Raw genomic sequence first — 15444 nt, forward strand, 5'->3', positions numbered from 1 at the left:
GAGCGCCAAACCCGAGAAAAGTCGGGTTTTCTATCGTTATTTCTTTTATTCGATATTCCCATTCATAATCCATCCAGGGAGCCTGTGTTATCATTGGGAATGAGTCTGAGATCGCAAACGTCCAATACCGCCGTCTGCCGTCTTGCGGCCGGTATTGCACATAATTTGAAACTCTCTGTCTTGAGCTGTGCATCGATCTAAAGTGTCCGGGCGGGGTTTTCCTTGTCGGGCAGGACAAGCGTTTATAACGCATGGATTGAGGAGAATCAAGCACTCCCGGTTCATGTTCTTTGGTGGATTATGTTGGCAACACGATTGACATCAATACTTGGAATGGCGATCAGATAATTGGAATATTCTTTTTGGAGTACATCCTAGTAAAGGTTAGGGCTATATGGTATCAATCTTGCGTTGATCCAAGAATCCCTTCACTGCGATTGTTTCTTTTTCACAAATTGAACGATAGATACTCAATGTCACATGGGCAATAGTTTTATATCCATAGCTATGATATTTAATATAGTTTTAGCCCAGCAAACACCGGCATATATCCCCATTCATTCGCTGATTGAGTTAATTCCCCCCTATGTGGGACTCACCTGCTCTGTCAGGATCAACACTCTGGTTGTCGGTCTTGTGTTGCATCAGCCTGCGTCTGGAGACCAGGAGACCGTCACCTCCTGACCGCAACGCCGAGCGCTCCGGGTCTGTCAGGGGGACAGCAGGGTGTTATTCAACCAATCAGCAGGGGGACAGCAGGGTTTTATTTAGGGCTGACCTTCGATTTTTTGGAATTCGAACATTCGGGGCCGAGATTCGATTTTAATTCGAAGCTTTGTGAAGAAAAAAAAAGGTTTTATAAATAATATATATTTTTTTATATATATATATTTTTTTATGTTGTGGGACTTGTACATCACTTTGTTCAACTTTGTCAGTGCTGTAAAGTTTTAAACTTTTTTAATCTTAGACAAACGAAACACTCATGAAATATTGTAAGCCGTCATTTGAGGCTTTATAAAAGCAGCACAATGAACACAAATCTGTCAGTGCCAAGTCCAACCTCATTTTAAATAACAAACAGCATTGCTTGTTGTAATTAACAAAGAGAGGCAGAGTTGATTTAGCAAAAAATTTAATAAAAAAAATTATAATATATACAAGACAGCCCTAGTGTTATTCAACCAATGAGCAGGGAGACAGGACGTGTTATTCAACCAATCATCAGGGAGACAGCAGGGTGTTATTCAACTAATCATCAGGGAGACAGCAGGGTGTTATTCAACCAATCATCAGGGAGACAGCAGGGTGTTATTCAACCAATCATCAGGGAGACAGCAGGGTGTTATTCAACCAATCATCAGGGAGACAGCAGGGTGTTATTCAACCAATCAGCAGGGAGACAGCAGGGTGTTATTCAACCAATCAGCAGGGAGACAGCAGGGTGTTATTCAACCAATCATCAGGGAGACAGCAGGGTGTTATTCAACCAATCATCTAAATCAGCTTATTTTCTTTTACCATAACTTACTGTATCATTCTTTCTATATTTGAAGATCTGCTGACCGATTAAATGGAAAGAAAACCAACCCTGATACCAAACCAACCCTGACTACCAAACCAACCCTGACTACCAAACCAACCCTGACTACCAAACCAACCCTGATACCAAACCAACCCTGATACCAAACCAACCCTGATACCAAACCAACCCTGACTACCAAACCAACCCTGATACCAAACCAACCCTGACTACCAAACCAACCCTGATACCAAACCAATATTTAATATAGTTTTAGCACTGCAAACATCGGCATGTATCCCCATTCATTAAGCAGTGCCACACACGGCCCACACGGCCCACAACAACCTCTCGTGACTGGCACTGGATGTGTTAATATTCTATACACTCTCACGGACCTTGGTGTTATCATTGGAACTCATTCTGAGACCCCGAGAGTGCAATGCCGGCGAATCCTGCTAGGTGGCAGTATCGCCTACCCTTTGAAACCTTATTTCACACTGTGTGTTACATTTTATATGGTTCGGGCGGAGAATTTGGACCCAGGCAAGTGAAACACTTCATCCGAGCACCTTGGAACGCATCCATCACACTTGATGCATATTTTGTGCCATTTCATGTCAGGGAATCAATACTGGAAATCGCGATCAGACAATTGGAATATTCTTTTTGCAATACCTCCTATCAAAGGTAGGGGCTATATGACATCAATCCTACTTTGATCCTACAATGATTTCACATCGATCGCAATGATCAACGTATGTAGTATTCAAAACGTATGCCGTTGCGTTGCTGACGATCAGAGCATCACAAAATGACCCCCCCCCCTTTGATGCCTGCATGATGAAACATAATACCTATTATATACCCTTTATTTGGAAATAATATCGTGTCCAGGTGAGCAACGCGAAAGACGTTCGCAAAATGCACATAACGCTCCATAACTCAGCTTCCAGGAATTAGCCCGGATAACTCTGAAACTATACAATATTCCCCACGGGATAACATGCAAACGTATACATGAAAAAATTTACTATTTTTAAAATATTTGACTACAAATAGTGTCTGTCAAATGAGCTGGACTATTTTCTCCATAGCTATAATATAGAATATAGATATAGCTCTGCAAATATCGTGACACATCGTGAAAATAGGCAATGGAAAGCTGGCGCTAGAGAGCAGAGATGGGGCGTGGCTATGGCGTTGAATGAGTTAACCTTGTCATTTATATTGTATTGTTATTATCATTATTATTTGTACATACAACTTTTTATAAAAATGCCTTCCATGTAGGGAAATGGGAAGTAGGGAGGTGATACATTGCGACAACATGTACAATTTGGGCCCACCAACATTCTTTTTATTATAAATTCATTAATCAATCGTTTTTGGAAGGAAAAGCAATACATTTATTCCACACCTTTCTAAAAGTTCTGTGGATGTATTAGATTCAAGATTCAAGATTCAAGAGATTTATTTGTCACATACACACACGAGACACGTAGTGAAATGAAGGTGGCCATGCCCGCCTTGATTGTGCAAGAATACAAATAATAATAGAATAAAATAGAATATGTGTGTGTGTGTGCGTGTGTGCGTGTGTGTGTTTGTGTGTTTGTGTGTGTGTGTGTGTGTGTGTGTGTGTGTGTGTGTGTGTGTGTGTGTGTGTGTGTGTGTGTGTGTGTGTTCAGTGTGTGTGGAGAGATCATTGATCAGTGTTCTGATGGCCTGAGGGAAGAAGCTGAGCCTGAGTCTCTCTGTTCTTGCAGCATGTATGCGGAGGCGCTTGCCTGACCGCAGCAGCTTGAACAGGCTATTGTTGGGGTGGTGAGGGTCCTTCATTATTCTGCAGGCTCTGGATTTGCACCTCCTGTTGTACAAGTCCTGCAGGGGTGGTAGTGCAATACCCGTAGTACGCTCTGCTGAGCGCACCACTCTCTGCAGAGCCTTCCTGTCCTGGGCGCGTGAATATTAAAGGCAACCAACTTGTGTTCGCCTTTTCATTCAGCGTTTCTCTGATTGGCCACACGGCCACATGACCGCCCTAGCACACGCCCTTCACGGCAGCCTTCGCGGCAGAGAGAGACTCATAGAGCACTGGGTTTTATCACTGGAGATACATTTCTCACTCACCATTGTATTTTGCGCCATCTGACAATATCATAATGATGTGTTTTCTATATTATATCCACAATCATTCATCTAAAAAATTGTATGGGCGTAAATACATGTTAAGATATTCAAAATCGTCACAGCAGTATAGTTTGTTTATACTTCAGAAGTGATGTACAGTGACGAGTGAATCTGGTAGTTGGTTGTTAAAAACGCGAAACATAATAACGTTACGCTTTCTAGTTCAGTCAGCTAGTTTGTTTATACTTCAGAAGTGATGTACAGTGACGAGTGAATCTGCCTCGCGAAATAACATTATACATTATGCTCCGCGAAATAACATTATACATTATGCTCCGCGCATTTCATAATCAGTCAGCAGCCTGCGTCCTCCACTGCTGCCGCTTGCTCCTTGGATTTCATTTGGGACGTGGGACGGCTGCCGCTTGCCTGCCGCGTGGGGCCGGGGGGTCGCGGCCAATCAGAGAAAAGCTGCGTCCTGGGCAGTGCAGTTGCCAAACCAGGCAGTGATGTTCAGGATCAGGATGCTCTCCACAGCACCAGAATAGAAGGAGTGGAGTATCTTCCCTGTTACTCCTGAGTTGTCTCAGGTGGTAGAGGCGCTGCTTCGCCTTTTTTAACAGTGTCTGTGTGTGTTGTCCATGTCAGGTCCTCTGTGATATTATATATATATTTTTTTTAAATGATTACTCAGTATTTCACAGTCACCTTTCTGTGTGGATGTATTATATATATATATATATATATATATATATATATATATATATATATATATATATTTTCTTTTTTTGTATTATTATTATTATTATTATTATTATTATTATTATTATTATTATTATTATTATTATTATTATTATAATTATTATTATTATTATTATTATTATTATTATTATTATTATTATTATTATTATTATTATTATTATTATTATTATTATTATTATTATTATTATTATTATTATTATTATTATTATTATTATTATTATTATTATTGTAACTGAGGGGTACAATTCCCTGACTGTATTGATAAGTATGGTATCATTAAACCACTACCGCTTTATGTACTTTAACTACTGGCCATACAGTACACGATATCTAAATATGATGAACACTTTCCACAATGAAATCGGTTCCAGTCAAAGGTAATAATCAAATATTTAATATAGCAAAAGGTACATAGAATATTTATCTTACATTTATCATTTGAATGCACTTGTAAGGCAAATGAGTACTCGTAGGCAAATCAACACTGAATGTCCAATCTCTGGTTACGCAGGAAGCAAGTATACAACCTGGCTCTTAGGGAATTACATCTATGGTACACTTAATGATATAGCGGGATATACTGGAGGGGGTCCTCCCGGTTGTAAGCCGGTAGGGGGGGTAGGAGAGCCGTCGGTAGTAGACCGTCTGGTCAACGATATCTAGGGAGACTTCAAGTACAGAAGACAGTGCGATAGACTCTTGATCCGCAGATGAATACACCTTGGTTCTCTTGTAGGCTGTAGCTCCACAATGAAGAAGAAGCTAGGCGACCTCAGTCTCTCTGAGCGCCGACTCAACTTGACTCCTCTCGGGGGTAAATCCAACACTCACAGGCGTCGGCGATTATCCGCTCCACAAATCACAGTACCAAAGCAAATATATATTCCAGCCGCATAGGGCTCAGCAGTCGTCGGGTAGGTAATCCAGTGTACATGTCCCTCGGTCCTCGCCTAGATCTCCTCGGATGAAAGCGCCATGTGGTCGGCCCAACCTGGATAAGACTCTAGATAACACGAGGAAGCGTTGGAGATGCTGGTCACTTTAGAACTCTAACCGCACAATGCACCATACACGATAGACTATTATTACTTAATAGAAATACGTCGCACTCGACGGTACAGTGCCAAACTCTGACAATTCAGTTATTAATTCGCACGAGGTCTCAATGCTATTCTAAGGCCAAACAGGCCATACTTCACCGCACGTCGTATCGTGGGTGAGGCTTCACGTTCGGTTACTAAGTTGGGAAGAAGGGTAAGGGACTAAGGGACTTCTACATTTACTTGCGCCATATTTATATGCACGGTGAACAAATAGTGCCACTCTCATTTCGGTAGCCGTATCCCTGAGCGGAGCCGGGGCTAGTACGGACATGTCTCGTCGGTACCTTTGAACTTGACGCCAGGGGCTGGTCCCCTGGCGCCTGGTCCTTTGTCCAATAAGAGAATGAACTATTATGGGCTATAGTAGGCTAAAGGGATATTCCGTGTATATGTACAAGGAATATACAAGGGATATCAAACGATATACAAATACTATTCAATATATATCCATAAATAAATATATATATTCGGTTTAATCTGATCCTTCGTAACAGCCGCCCCCTAATTAGTCCCACCTAATTAGCTAAGCAGAGACAGATTAACCGCACTGTCCACTACTCAATGTCCGCTGTGAGGGTCAGTCAGTTCACAAAGTCATGGGGTCATGGTCGTCATCGATAGTATCAGGGAGCCTTGGCAGTTCTATTAGCCTCGCCACGGGTCGGGTGTAGGTCCGCCCTTGGACGAGCACTTCAGCTGCTCGGACCTTTCCGTCGGCACCGGTGATCACTTTGCTTACGCGGCCAGCCGGCCACATAGCTCGGGGTAGTGACTGGTCGATAATCATGACGACTGTTCCTTCTGTCAAATTGTCTCTCTCTTTCACCCATTTCTGGCGGGTCTGTAGAGACGGTAGGTAGTGGAGTAGGAAGCTGTTCCAAAACTTGTCAGCCAATACTTGACTGTACCTCCACATTCTTCGGCCGTTCGCTTCTTCAGGCCTGTACATTGTCTGGGGTAGCGCGGGGTCCAGCCGCACCATCAAGAGTGTGTTGGGGGTGACTGGGTCGACATCTGCTACATCACTTGAGACGTAACCGAGGGGCTTTGAGTTCAATACTCCCTCGATCTCCGTGAGGACTGTCATTAAGACTTCTTCCGCCACGGTCTGGGCCCCAAGCACGGCGTACAGGGCTGTCTTTATAGAACGTACTTCTCGTTCCCAAGTTCCACCGAAGTGAGGTGCGTTCGGGGGATTAAACTGGAAGTCAATCTGGGATGGAGCGAGGTGGGTCTTAAGTTCTGGGCCCATAGCTTGGAAGCTCTCTTTCTCCGCCTTTGAAGTTTGTCCCGTGATCAGACAATAATGTAGACGGTTTTCCTTTCCGTGATGTGAATCTTCGGAAGGCCATAAGGAATGAGTCTGTGCTCATGGTTGGAAGGAGTTCAATATGTATCGCTCTGGTGGTCATGCATTTGAATACAATACCCCACCGCTTCTCGGTTCCTCTTCCTTTCTTTATATACAGCGGGCCGAAACAGTCCATACCGGTGGAGTGAAAAGGCTTGTCGCCGAGTCGGAGGCGACAGGGAGGTAGGTCAGCCATCCGGGGTATACTGGGCTGGGCTCGCCACTTACGACAGTCTAGACAGGTTCGCTGGAAGCGCCGCACTGCTTCTCTCCCTTGCAGTATCCAATAACGACGTCTGATCTCCGCGAAGACTCTCTCTGCCCCTGCGTGGTGCACATCCTCGTCGTATTTCTTTATGATCAGCTCTGTGACCTTGTGTCGGCTGTTCAAGACTATCGGGTACTTGACGTCATCCGGTAAGTCTGGGGCTCTCCGCAGACGACCACCCACTCTGATGAGACTATGGGCGTCGCTCTCGGGGGCTAGGTGGAGCAGTCTGCTGTCTGATGGGACGGGCTTTGCTCCCTGTAGACAGTCTAGCTCATCGGGGAACGAGTCTCTCTGGGCTCGTTGTAGTAGAAGAAGTTCTGCTTCTTCGTAGTCAGCTGCTGAAATGTCAGTCGTGGGCTGAACCTCTGGGTGGTGCCACAGAAATGTCTTTAGCTGCGCACTCTGTAGGGTGAGGCAATCATCTATGTCGGGGTCTGTGGAGACGAGTTTGTTCAATCCACAGAACATAGGTTTCTTGTTTTCGGCCTCCTCTTTACTCGCCTCCCGTGGGGTGGGTGTAGGCCACTCTTCTTCCGGGAGCTTGAGAAACTCTGGTCCGTCACTGTAGAGGTTGTGACGGGTGAGGTCATCCAGGGACATTCCCCGGGTGATGACGTCAGCTGGGTTGTGTTTGGTGTCCACATACCTCCAGCTCGCTACTTCTGTTAACTCTTGAATCTCGGTGACTCTGACTCCCACGAAGACCTTGTATCTGCACGAATCAGACCGGATCCATGTGAGTACTGTCGTGGAGTCTGACCACAAGATTGTTCTTTGCACCGGGATGGTGAGTTCACGTTGGATTAACGTGGCGAGCTGCGCTCCTGCTAGGGCTGCGCAGAGCTCTAGACGCGGGATAGATTGTTGCTTTCGTGGGGCTATTCTTGAGCGAGCCAGGATGAAAGCAGTATGTATTTCTCCTCCCTCCTCTCGGGCACGCAAGTAGGCCACCGAACCGTAGGCTACTTCGGAGGCGTCGCTGAATACGTGCAGGTCCATCTTGCATGTCTCTGGCCTCACTGTGGGTGGGAAGTAGCTGCGGCGTATATTAACACCTGGGAGTGAGCGGAGTTCCGTCTCCCACTCTCTCCATGTGGATGCAAGGTGTTCGGGTATGGGATCGTCCCAGCCCTGGTCCTTGTCCCATAGCGCTCTTACAATCATCTTTGCCCTGGTGGTGTAAGGTAGAATACATCCCAATGGGTCATATTGTCTGGCGAGTGTTCTGTATACACTCCGTCTGGTGGTCGGTATTGCCGTCGACCTTCCCTGCTCCTTGGTCAGGGGTTTGTGTCTATAATGGAGCGAGTCTGTTTTGAAGCGCCAGACTAGTCCTAGTGTCATTTCTTGGGCTTCTCCTGGGATGGTCGCCATCCAGGTGTCGCTGCTCGCTGCCTTGTCCTCGGGGGAGAGGCTGCGCAGTACTTGCGGGTCGCTGCTGGCCCACTGCCTGAGATCAAAGCCGCCTTTGATCAGGGAGGCGCGGAGCTTGAGTAGAAGAGCCTCGGCTTCTTCTGGCGTCGAGACGCTTTGTAAACAGTTGTCCACGTAGAATCTATTTGTCACACTTTGTCGGACCTCTTCATCTGCTGCTGGGTCCTCTGCGACGTGTTTTTGTAGTGCAAACGTAGCACAGCATGGGCTGCATGTGGTTCCGAAAGGGAGGACTTCCCATTGATAGATGGCTGGGTGCTCATCTCCGATCCTCTCTCTCCATAGGAACCGCAGCAGGGGCTTGTCCTCCTCCACTAGTCTCACCTGCAGGAACATCCCTTTGATGTCGCCGCTGATAGCCACCTTGTCCTGGCGGAAGCGTAGTAGCACGCCTAGTAGAGAGGGGCCGAGTGTTGGGCCGGGCAAGAGCTCTTTATTCAGATTTTGTGATCCGATCTGGTAGCTGCAGTTAAACACAATACGATCCTTGCCGTTGTGGTGGACCTTGTGGTGCGGCACGTACCATGATTCGGTCGTCTGATCGGCCTCTTTAATGTCAATTTTCTTTATGTGTCCCGCTGTGATTAGCTTGTTAATCTCAGCGCGGTACATAGTCTCTTGAGCGGGGTCTTTGGCTAGGCGCCGCTCTGTGTTCAATAGATACCGCTCCGTCGCCTCTTTTGTGGCGTGAAAGGTGGGCATTCCCTCTCGCCTCAGGAGTGGAGTTGCGTATCTCATCACTCCGTTGACTGTGACTCTCTTTGTCCCTTGCTCGAGGAGAGCTATAGCGTAAATATCTTCCTTAGAACGAATGTCTTTCTTTTCGTTCTTAAAGGGCATTGTCTCTAGTGTCCATAGCCTCTCGACATGCTGCAGGAGAGTGGTGTCTTCTTCTGTCACTCTGGAGTGGAGGCAGCTAGTGGCTGCTGTTCGGTTAAGAGACTTGGCGAGGGGGCCTTGTAATGTCCATCCTAGGCGGGTCTCGACTGCTGCAGGACAACCTCTGGGTCCTGTATGGACCCGGTCTATCGGGACTATGAGGTCTGCATGGTCGGAGCCTATCAGCAGGGTCGGGGTGGCACCGTCTATGAGCGGGATAGGTAGTTGACGCAGGTGCACATATTTATCCATCAGCTTGGCGATGGGGTAGGTGTACTGCGATAGTCCTATTTCTTGGCTGGTGAAAGCATTAGTAATCCTATACCGTCTCTCTGGCTGCCCGCTTGCTGCGATAGTGAAGGAGACATTCTCGCCCTTTATCGTCTTTAGATCTCTTCTTATTGTCCGAATCGTCATCTGGCTTTCGCTCCCCCGCAGCCCCAGCTGGGCCGCAGCGGACGCGAGGAGAAGGGTCTTCTCTGACCCGTCATCAAGGACGCCGTAAGTGTCCATGACCTTATCTTGGTAACTCAGTGTTACGCGGACCACCTTTAAGAGCACCTGGGCGCCCCCGCTGCTAGCGGGGTCAATGTACATAACACTTGCCTTTGTGCTGCTGGATGGTGCAGGCTTTCTTCTGTTACTGTCGTGTAGGACATCTAGGTGGGCTCCGTCACACCGACTACACCTCTTCTTTAGGCGGCACTCGGCTGCCATGTGACTGCGCGCACATCGGTAACAGCGCCTGTTGGACTTTATCCAGTGACTCACTTCTTCAGCGGTCATCTTCTTGAACAGGTCACATTGTGACAACCAGTGTTCCTTTTCGCAGTACGGGCACACCATCTTCCACTTCTCTTTCATCGAGGGGGTACTGTGGTTCTTGCTGCTCGGTACTGATTCTGATTGGTGCATGACAGTCACCGATCTTCGGCCATCGTTTGCTCTCCTAGGTCCCTCTCTGGAGCTTGGTGTGCTCCGCACGAACGTATCCAACCGTAGGCTGCTGACTTCTCTCGCCAGGAAGTCGGCTAGGTCTAGGAGGGATGGCTCGGGACCGTTAGGATCACGGTGGTCTCTTTGCCGCCTGAAGCGCTCCTGTCGGGCGGGCGGCAGCTTCTCTAAAATCCTCTCGACATTCGAGTTTGCGTATAGTTCGTGCATACCCTTTTCTCGTTGCGCCCCCAGCATCCCTACCAGGGATTGTACTTTGATAGACAGGTCGTCTAGTGAGCGATTGTCTGTTGCTGGGGGTAGGCGGTCAATATGCCTTATCTCTTGTATTACGTAATCCCATATACGTCCATATCTTTGGTCTAGTGCTGCTAGAGCCGCGGTGTATGGGGTCGTAGAGGTGGCATAAGCTAGCGCTATGTTGTGCGCTCTGGGCACTTTCAGGTGCTTCAATAGGATAGCATACTTGTGGCGTTCATCAGCTACATCCACCATCATTGTCTCTAAGCACATCCGTAGCTCGGTTCTCATGGGTGAAGTCTGGAAACGTCGGTGTGCCAATGTATGACGCCGTGGATGGCTGGCACATCGGTGAGCGTTGGAAGAGAGGCCTCCTAGGCGAGTCTCCTCTTACGCCTCTCGGTGGGCTGGTACCGGCAGGGTACCATGGCCCGCTGGTCCAGGTGCTATTCCTCGGGACTGGTCGTGCGTCATGCTCACCCGTGAATAGAGTCGGGGGTCTGTAGCGCAGAGCCGCGGGGGTATAGCCTGGGCTGTACTGGACCTCCTGGTCCGGTGGAGTACTGTGCTGCTGTCGGGCTTGACTCTCCTCTTCTCCCTCTTCTTCCTCTGTCAGGTCATCTAGATCCTGTAGTCGTCTATTTAGCCTCTCCGCGGTGTACGCCGTTCCTTCCTTGTAGCTGGGTCTCACTGGGACCAGTCGGGGAAGGAGTTCGGAGGGGGGTATAGGCTCTCTCTGGTGGTCGGGCTCAGGGTCGCTTAATCGGTTAGGGGAGGGTGCCCTTGACCCGTGTCTTGACGAGGCCCTGGAACCCCGTGTGGAGGGAGGGGGTGTCGCCCTGGCGATCAGCTGCTCCATTAGCTGCGCTTGTAATCGGTCGCGCTCGGCTTCGCGCTTGGTGAGAGCGATGTCGCGCTCTGCTTCTCTTTGGGCACCGGCAGCGGCGCGCTGGGCTTCGGCGGTGGCGCGCTGGGCTTTGGCGTGGTCTCTTACCATATTCTCTTCCGTCTGAAGGCGTCTAATCTCTAGACGTATACGATCTTCGTCGCTCCGTTGCTGCGCTTGAATGCGTTCTCTTTCCATGGAAGAATGTTCGCGCTCGTTAAGCATCTGTGCTTGGAGTTGTTCGCGCTCGCTAAGCGTCTGTGCTTGGAGTCGATCGCGCTCCGTAGAGGCTGCTAGGCTGGCGAGGAACGCCTGTGCCAGCATCTTGTCCGCCTCGCTGGGGGAAGACGCTGGTTGAGGTGATCCGCTCCTGGCAGTACTCGTTGGGGATGCATTCCCCTGCGGGGAGTCCTGGAGCTCTATCTCCTCGGCGCTCTCCTCATCTTGTTCCGTGCAGAGTTCCATCTCTGGAGGGTTGTCTTCCTCCCGGAGCTCTTCGGGGACTACTCCTTCGGTCTTGGCGGGGGGTAAAGTCGTGTCAGTTCCCTCCTGGTCCCCACCGTGAGCTTGGTCAGTTACATTAGAACCCACTAGGGCCTCTGTGGTCGGGGTATCCTGGTTGATAGGGTCGGACATAATTTTACTTTCTACTTTTACCGCGTTTACCGTTTGTAGAAGGCTAGGTAGTATACTGGCAGCGTAATCCTCTAAGTACTGAGGTGGCTGCCGTCTACGCTGCGGGCGTTCTACTTTAGGAGGACCGTTTCGTGGAGTGTTCATCATAGGCCATTTCAATATTAATACCACTATATTAATATTACACTAATTACCCTCCGGCTCGAAGGACCAATTGTAACTGAGGGGTACAATTCCCTGACTGTATTGATAAGTATGGTATCATTAAACCACTACCGCTTTATGTACTTTAACTACTGGCCATACAGTACACGATATCTAAATATGATGAACACTTTCCACAATGAAATCGGTTCCAGTCAAAGGTAATAATCAAATATTTAATATAGCAAAAGGTACATAGAATATTTATCTTACATTTATCATTTGAATGCACTTGTAAGGCAAATGAGTACTCGTAGGCAAATCAACACTGAATGTCCAATCTCTGGTTACGCAGGAAGCAAGTATACAACCTGGGTCTTAGGGAATTACATCTATGGTACACTTAATGATATAGCGGGATATACTGGAGGGGGTCCTCCCGGTTGTAAGCCGGTAGGGGGGGTAGGAGAGCCGTCGGTAGTAGACCGTCTGGTCAACGATATCTAGGGAGACTTCAAGTACAGAAGACAGTGCGATAGACTCTTGATCCGCAGATGAATACACCTTGGTTCTCTTGTAGGCTGTAGCTCCACAATGAAGAAGAAGCTAGGCGACCTCAGTCTCTCTGAGCGCCGACTCAACTTGACTCCTCTCGGGGGTAAATCCAACACTCACAGGCGTCGGCGATTATCCGCTCCACAAATCACAGTACCAAAGCAAATATATATTCCAGCCGCATAGGGCTCAGCAGTCGTCGGGTAGGTAATCCAGTGTACATGTCCCTCGGTCCTCGCCTAGATCTCCTTGGATGAAAGCGCCATGTGGTCGGCCCAACCTGGATAAGACTCTAGATAACACGAGGAAGCGTTGGAGATGCTGGTCACTTTAGAACTCTAACCGCACGATGCACCATACACGATAGACTATTATTACTTAATAGAAATACGTCGCACTCGACGGTACAGTGCCAAACTCTGACAATTCAGTTATTAATTCGCACGATGTCTCAATGCTATTCTAAGGCCAAACAGGCCATACTTCACCGCACGTCGTATCGTGGGTGAGGCTTCACGTTCGGTTACTAAGTTGGGAAGAAGGGTAAGGGACTAAGGGACTTCTACATTTACTTGCGCCATATTTATATGCACGGTGAACAAATAGTGCCACTCTCATTTCGGTAGCCGTATCCCTGAGCGGAGCCGGGGCTAGTACGGACATGTCTCGTCGGTACCTTTGAACTTGACGCCAGGGGCTGGTCCCCTGGCGCCTGGTCCTTTGTCCAATAAGAGAATGAACTATTATGGGCTATAGTAGGCTAAAGGGATATTCCGTGTATATGTACAAGGAATATACAAGGGATATCAAACGATATACAAATACTATTCAATATATATCCATAAATAAATATATATATTCGGTTTAATCTGATCCTTCGTAACAATTATTATTATTATTATTATTATTATTATTATTATTATTATTATTATTATTATTATTATTATTATTATTATTATTATTATTATTATTATTATTATTATTATTATTATTATTATTATTATTATTATTAATCTTTTTTATGATTACTCTAAATTAAAATGTAGAATGTAGAAATGTAGTACTCGCTTGTTGGAGGCGGGTTAGGGTTGAGACAGCAGACTTTACTATAGTGCATACCAACATGTCTTCAGCCACCCTGCACCGTTAATCACAGTATCAGTACTAAAGAATCTCTCTTTAAGTTGTAAATCTTGTAGTTTCCTTGATAGCCAATCTCTGCATGTGGCCTTCAGCTCTGTACTGCTTTATAAGGGCAGCAACACCAGGACAGACACACACACACACACACACACACACACACACACACACACACACACACACACACACACACACACACACACTCATGTGGGGAGAAGAAGCTCAGATGTAGCCATCGCTGCCGCCCACAGATATCTACACACCCAGAACCTTACAATCACAAGGATTTATGATTAGATTTCAATCATATCATCAATTTATTTATGTCACACCCTAGCAACCACCTATAACACCCTAACAACCACCTAGAAACACCCTAGCAACCACCTAGAAACACCCTAGCAACCACCTATAACACCCTAGCAACCACCTAGAAACACCCTAGCAACCACCTAGAAACACCCTAGCAACCACCTATAACACCCAAGCAACCACCTAGAAACACCCTAGCAACCACCTAGTACACCTTAGTAACCACCTAGTACACCTTAGTAACCACCTAGCAACACCCTAGCAAGTAGCAACCACCTAGTACACCTTAGTAACCACCTAGCAACACCCTAGCAACCACCTATAACAACCATTTGTCATAGAGACTCGTGAGAGACCCTCTCCCATTGGCCGGCGGTGCACACAGGCATCACCCACACTTTCACAATTTCCCCCGCGGAATTGTCTAGTCATCAATAATTAAATAAGTCACATCATCAATCATCAATCAAAGGAGATGCCAAGCAGTGCTGCACAGGCCGCAGGTCGGAGGACATCCCGGGTTATATGTCCCTATGTACAGTGTAGACAGGTATGAAATTCTGTAATGAAATCCTACGGTGTGAAATTTGGGTCAACAGAAATTAAATAAAGATTACATTTTAATACTCTAAATGTGAATCATTGCATTCAAGAAAATGTCTGCATTGTTTCTACAGAACGAGGGGTTGTCTCAACACTGAGAACATGTTAAATCATTTGCATACAGACACGCCCGCCATCTCCTTATAAGGCGAATGAGCCGTATGTAAAACAGCCGTGGTTCGGCATCTGATCCCTTCAACAGGAAGCGATTTGCGACTGATCTCAAAATGACACACACACACGTCTCACGACTCGCGACTCAGTGCATGTTCCTGTGGGTCTCTCATCGCATGTGTGTGTGTTAATCTGATTACAAATAAAGACTTGTACTTGTACTTATACGTATACGTACTGTATAGTGCGAAATCGTTCCAGCAAAGTAGGCTTTGTCAATACTGAACGTTGAACCTATAGGTTTGGAAATACCGGATCTGTCACCTGTCATCTCTCTCTGAAAGGTCCCTGTGGCTAAAACCCTGAGTGCGCTCAGAACTTGTAGGTGTGGAGCAGAGAGGAGAG

General features: G+C 47.0%; 1 protein-coding gene across 1 annotated transcript in view; it reads right to left on the minus strand.

The window, feature by feature from the left end:
- The window catches only part of LOC311233587 (sodium/potassium/calcium exchanger 3-like), a gene marked incomplete at both ends in the record, with an annotated part of 96168 nt that overhangs the window by 70204 nt on the left and 10520 nt on the right, over positions 1-15444 (minus strand). The window contains one exon of the mRNA XM_084320554.1: positions 600-707. Coding sequence (XP_084176680.1) covers positions 600-707 — 108 coding nt within the window. The remainder of the gene's footprint in view (positions 1-599; positions 708-15444) is intronic.

This window comes from Notolepis coatsorum, assembly GCF_963971535.1.
Source record: "Notolepis coatsorum genome assembly, chromosome: 8".
Classification (NCBI taxonomy): domain Eukaryota; kingdom Metazoa; phylum Chordata; class Actinopteri; order Aulopiformes; family Paralepididae; genus Notolepis; species Notolepis coatsorum.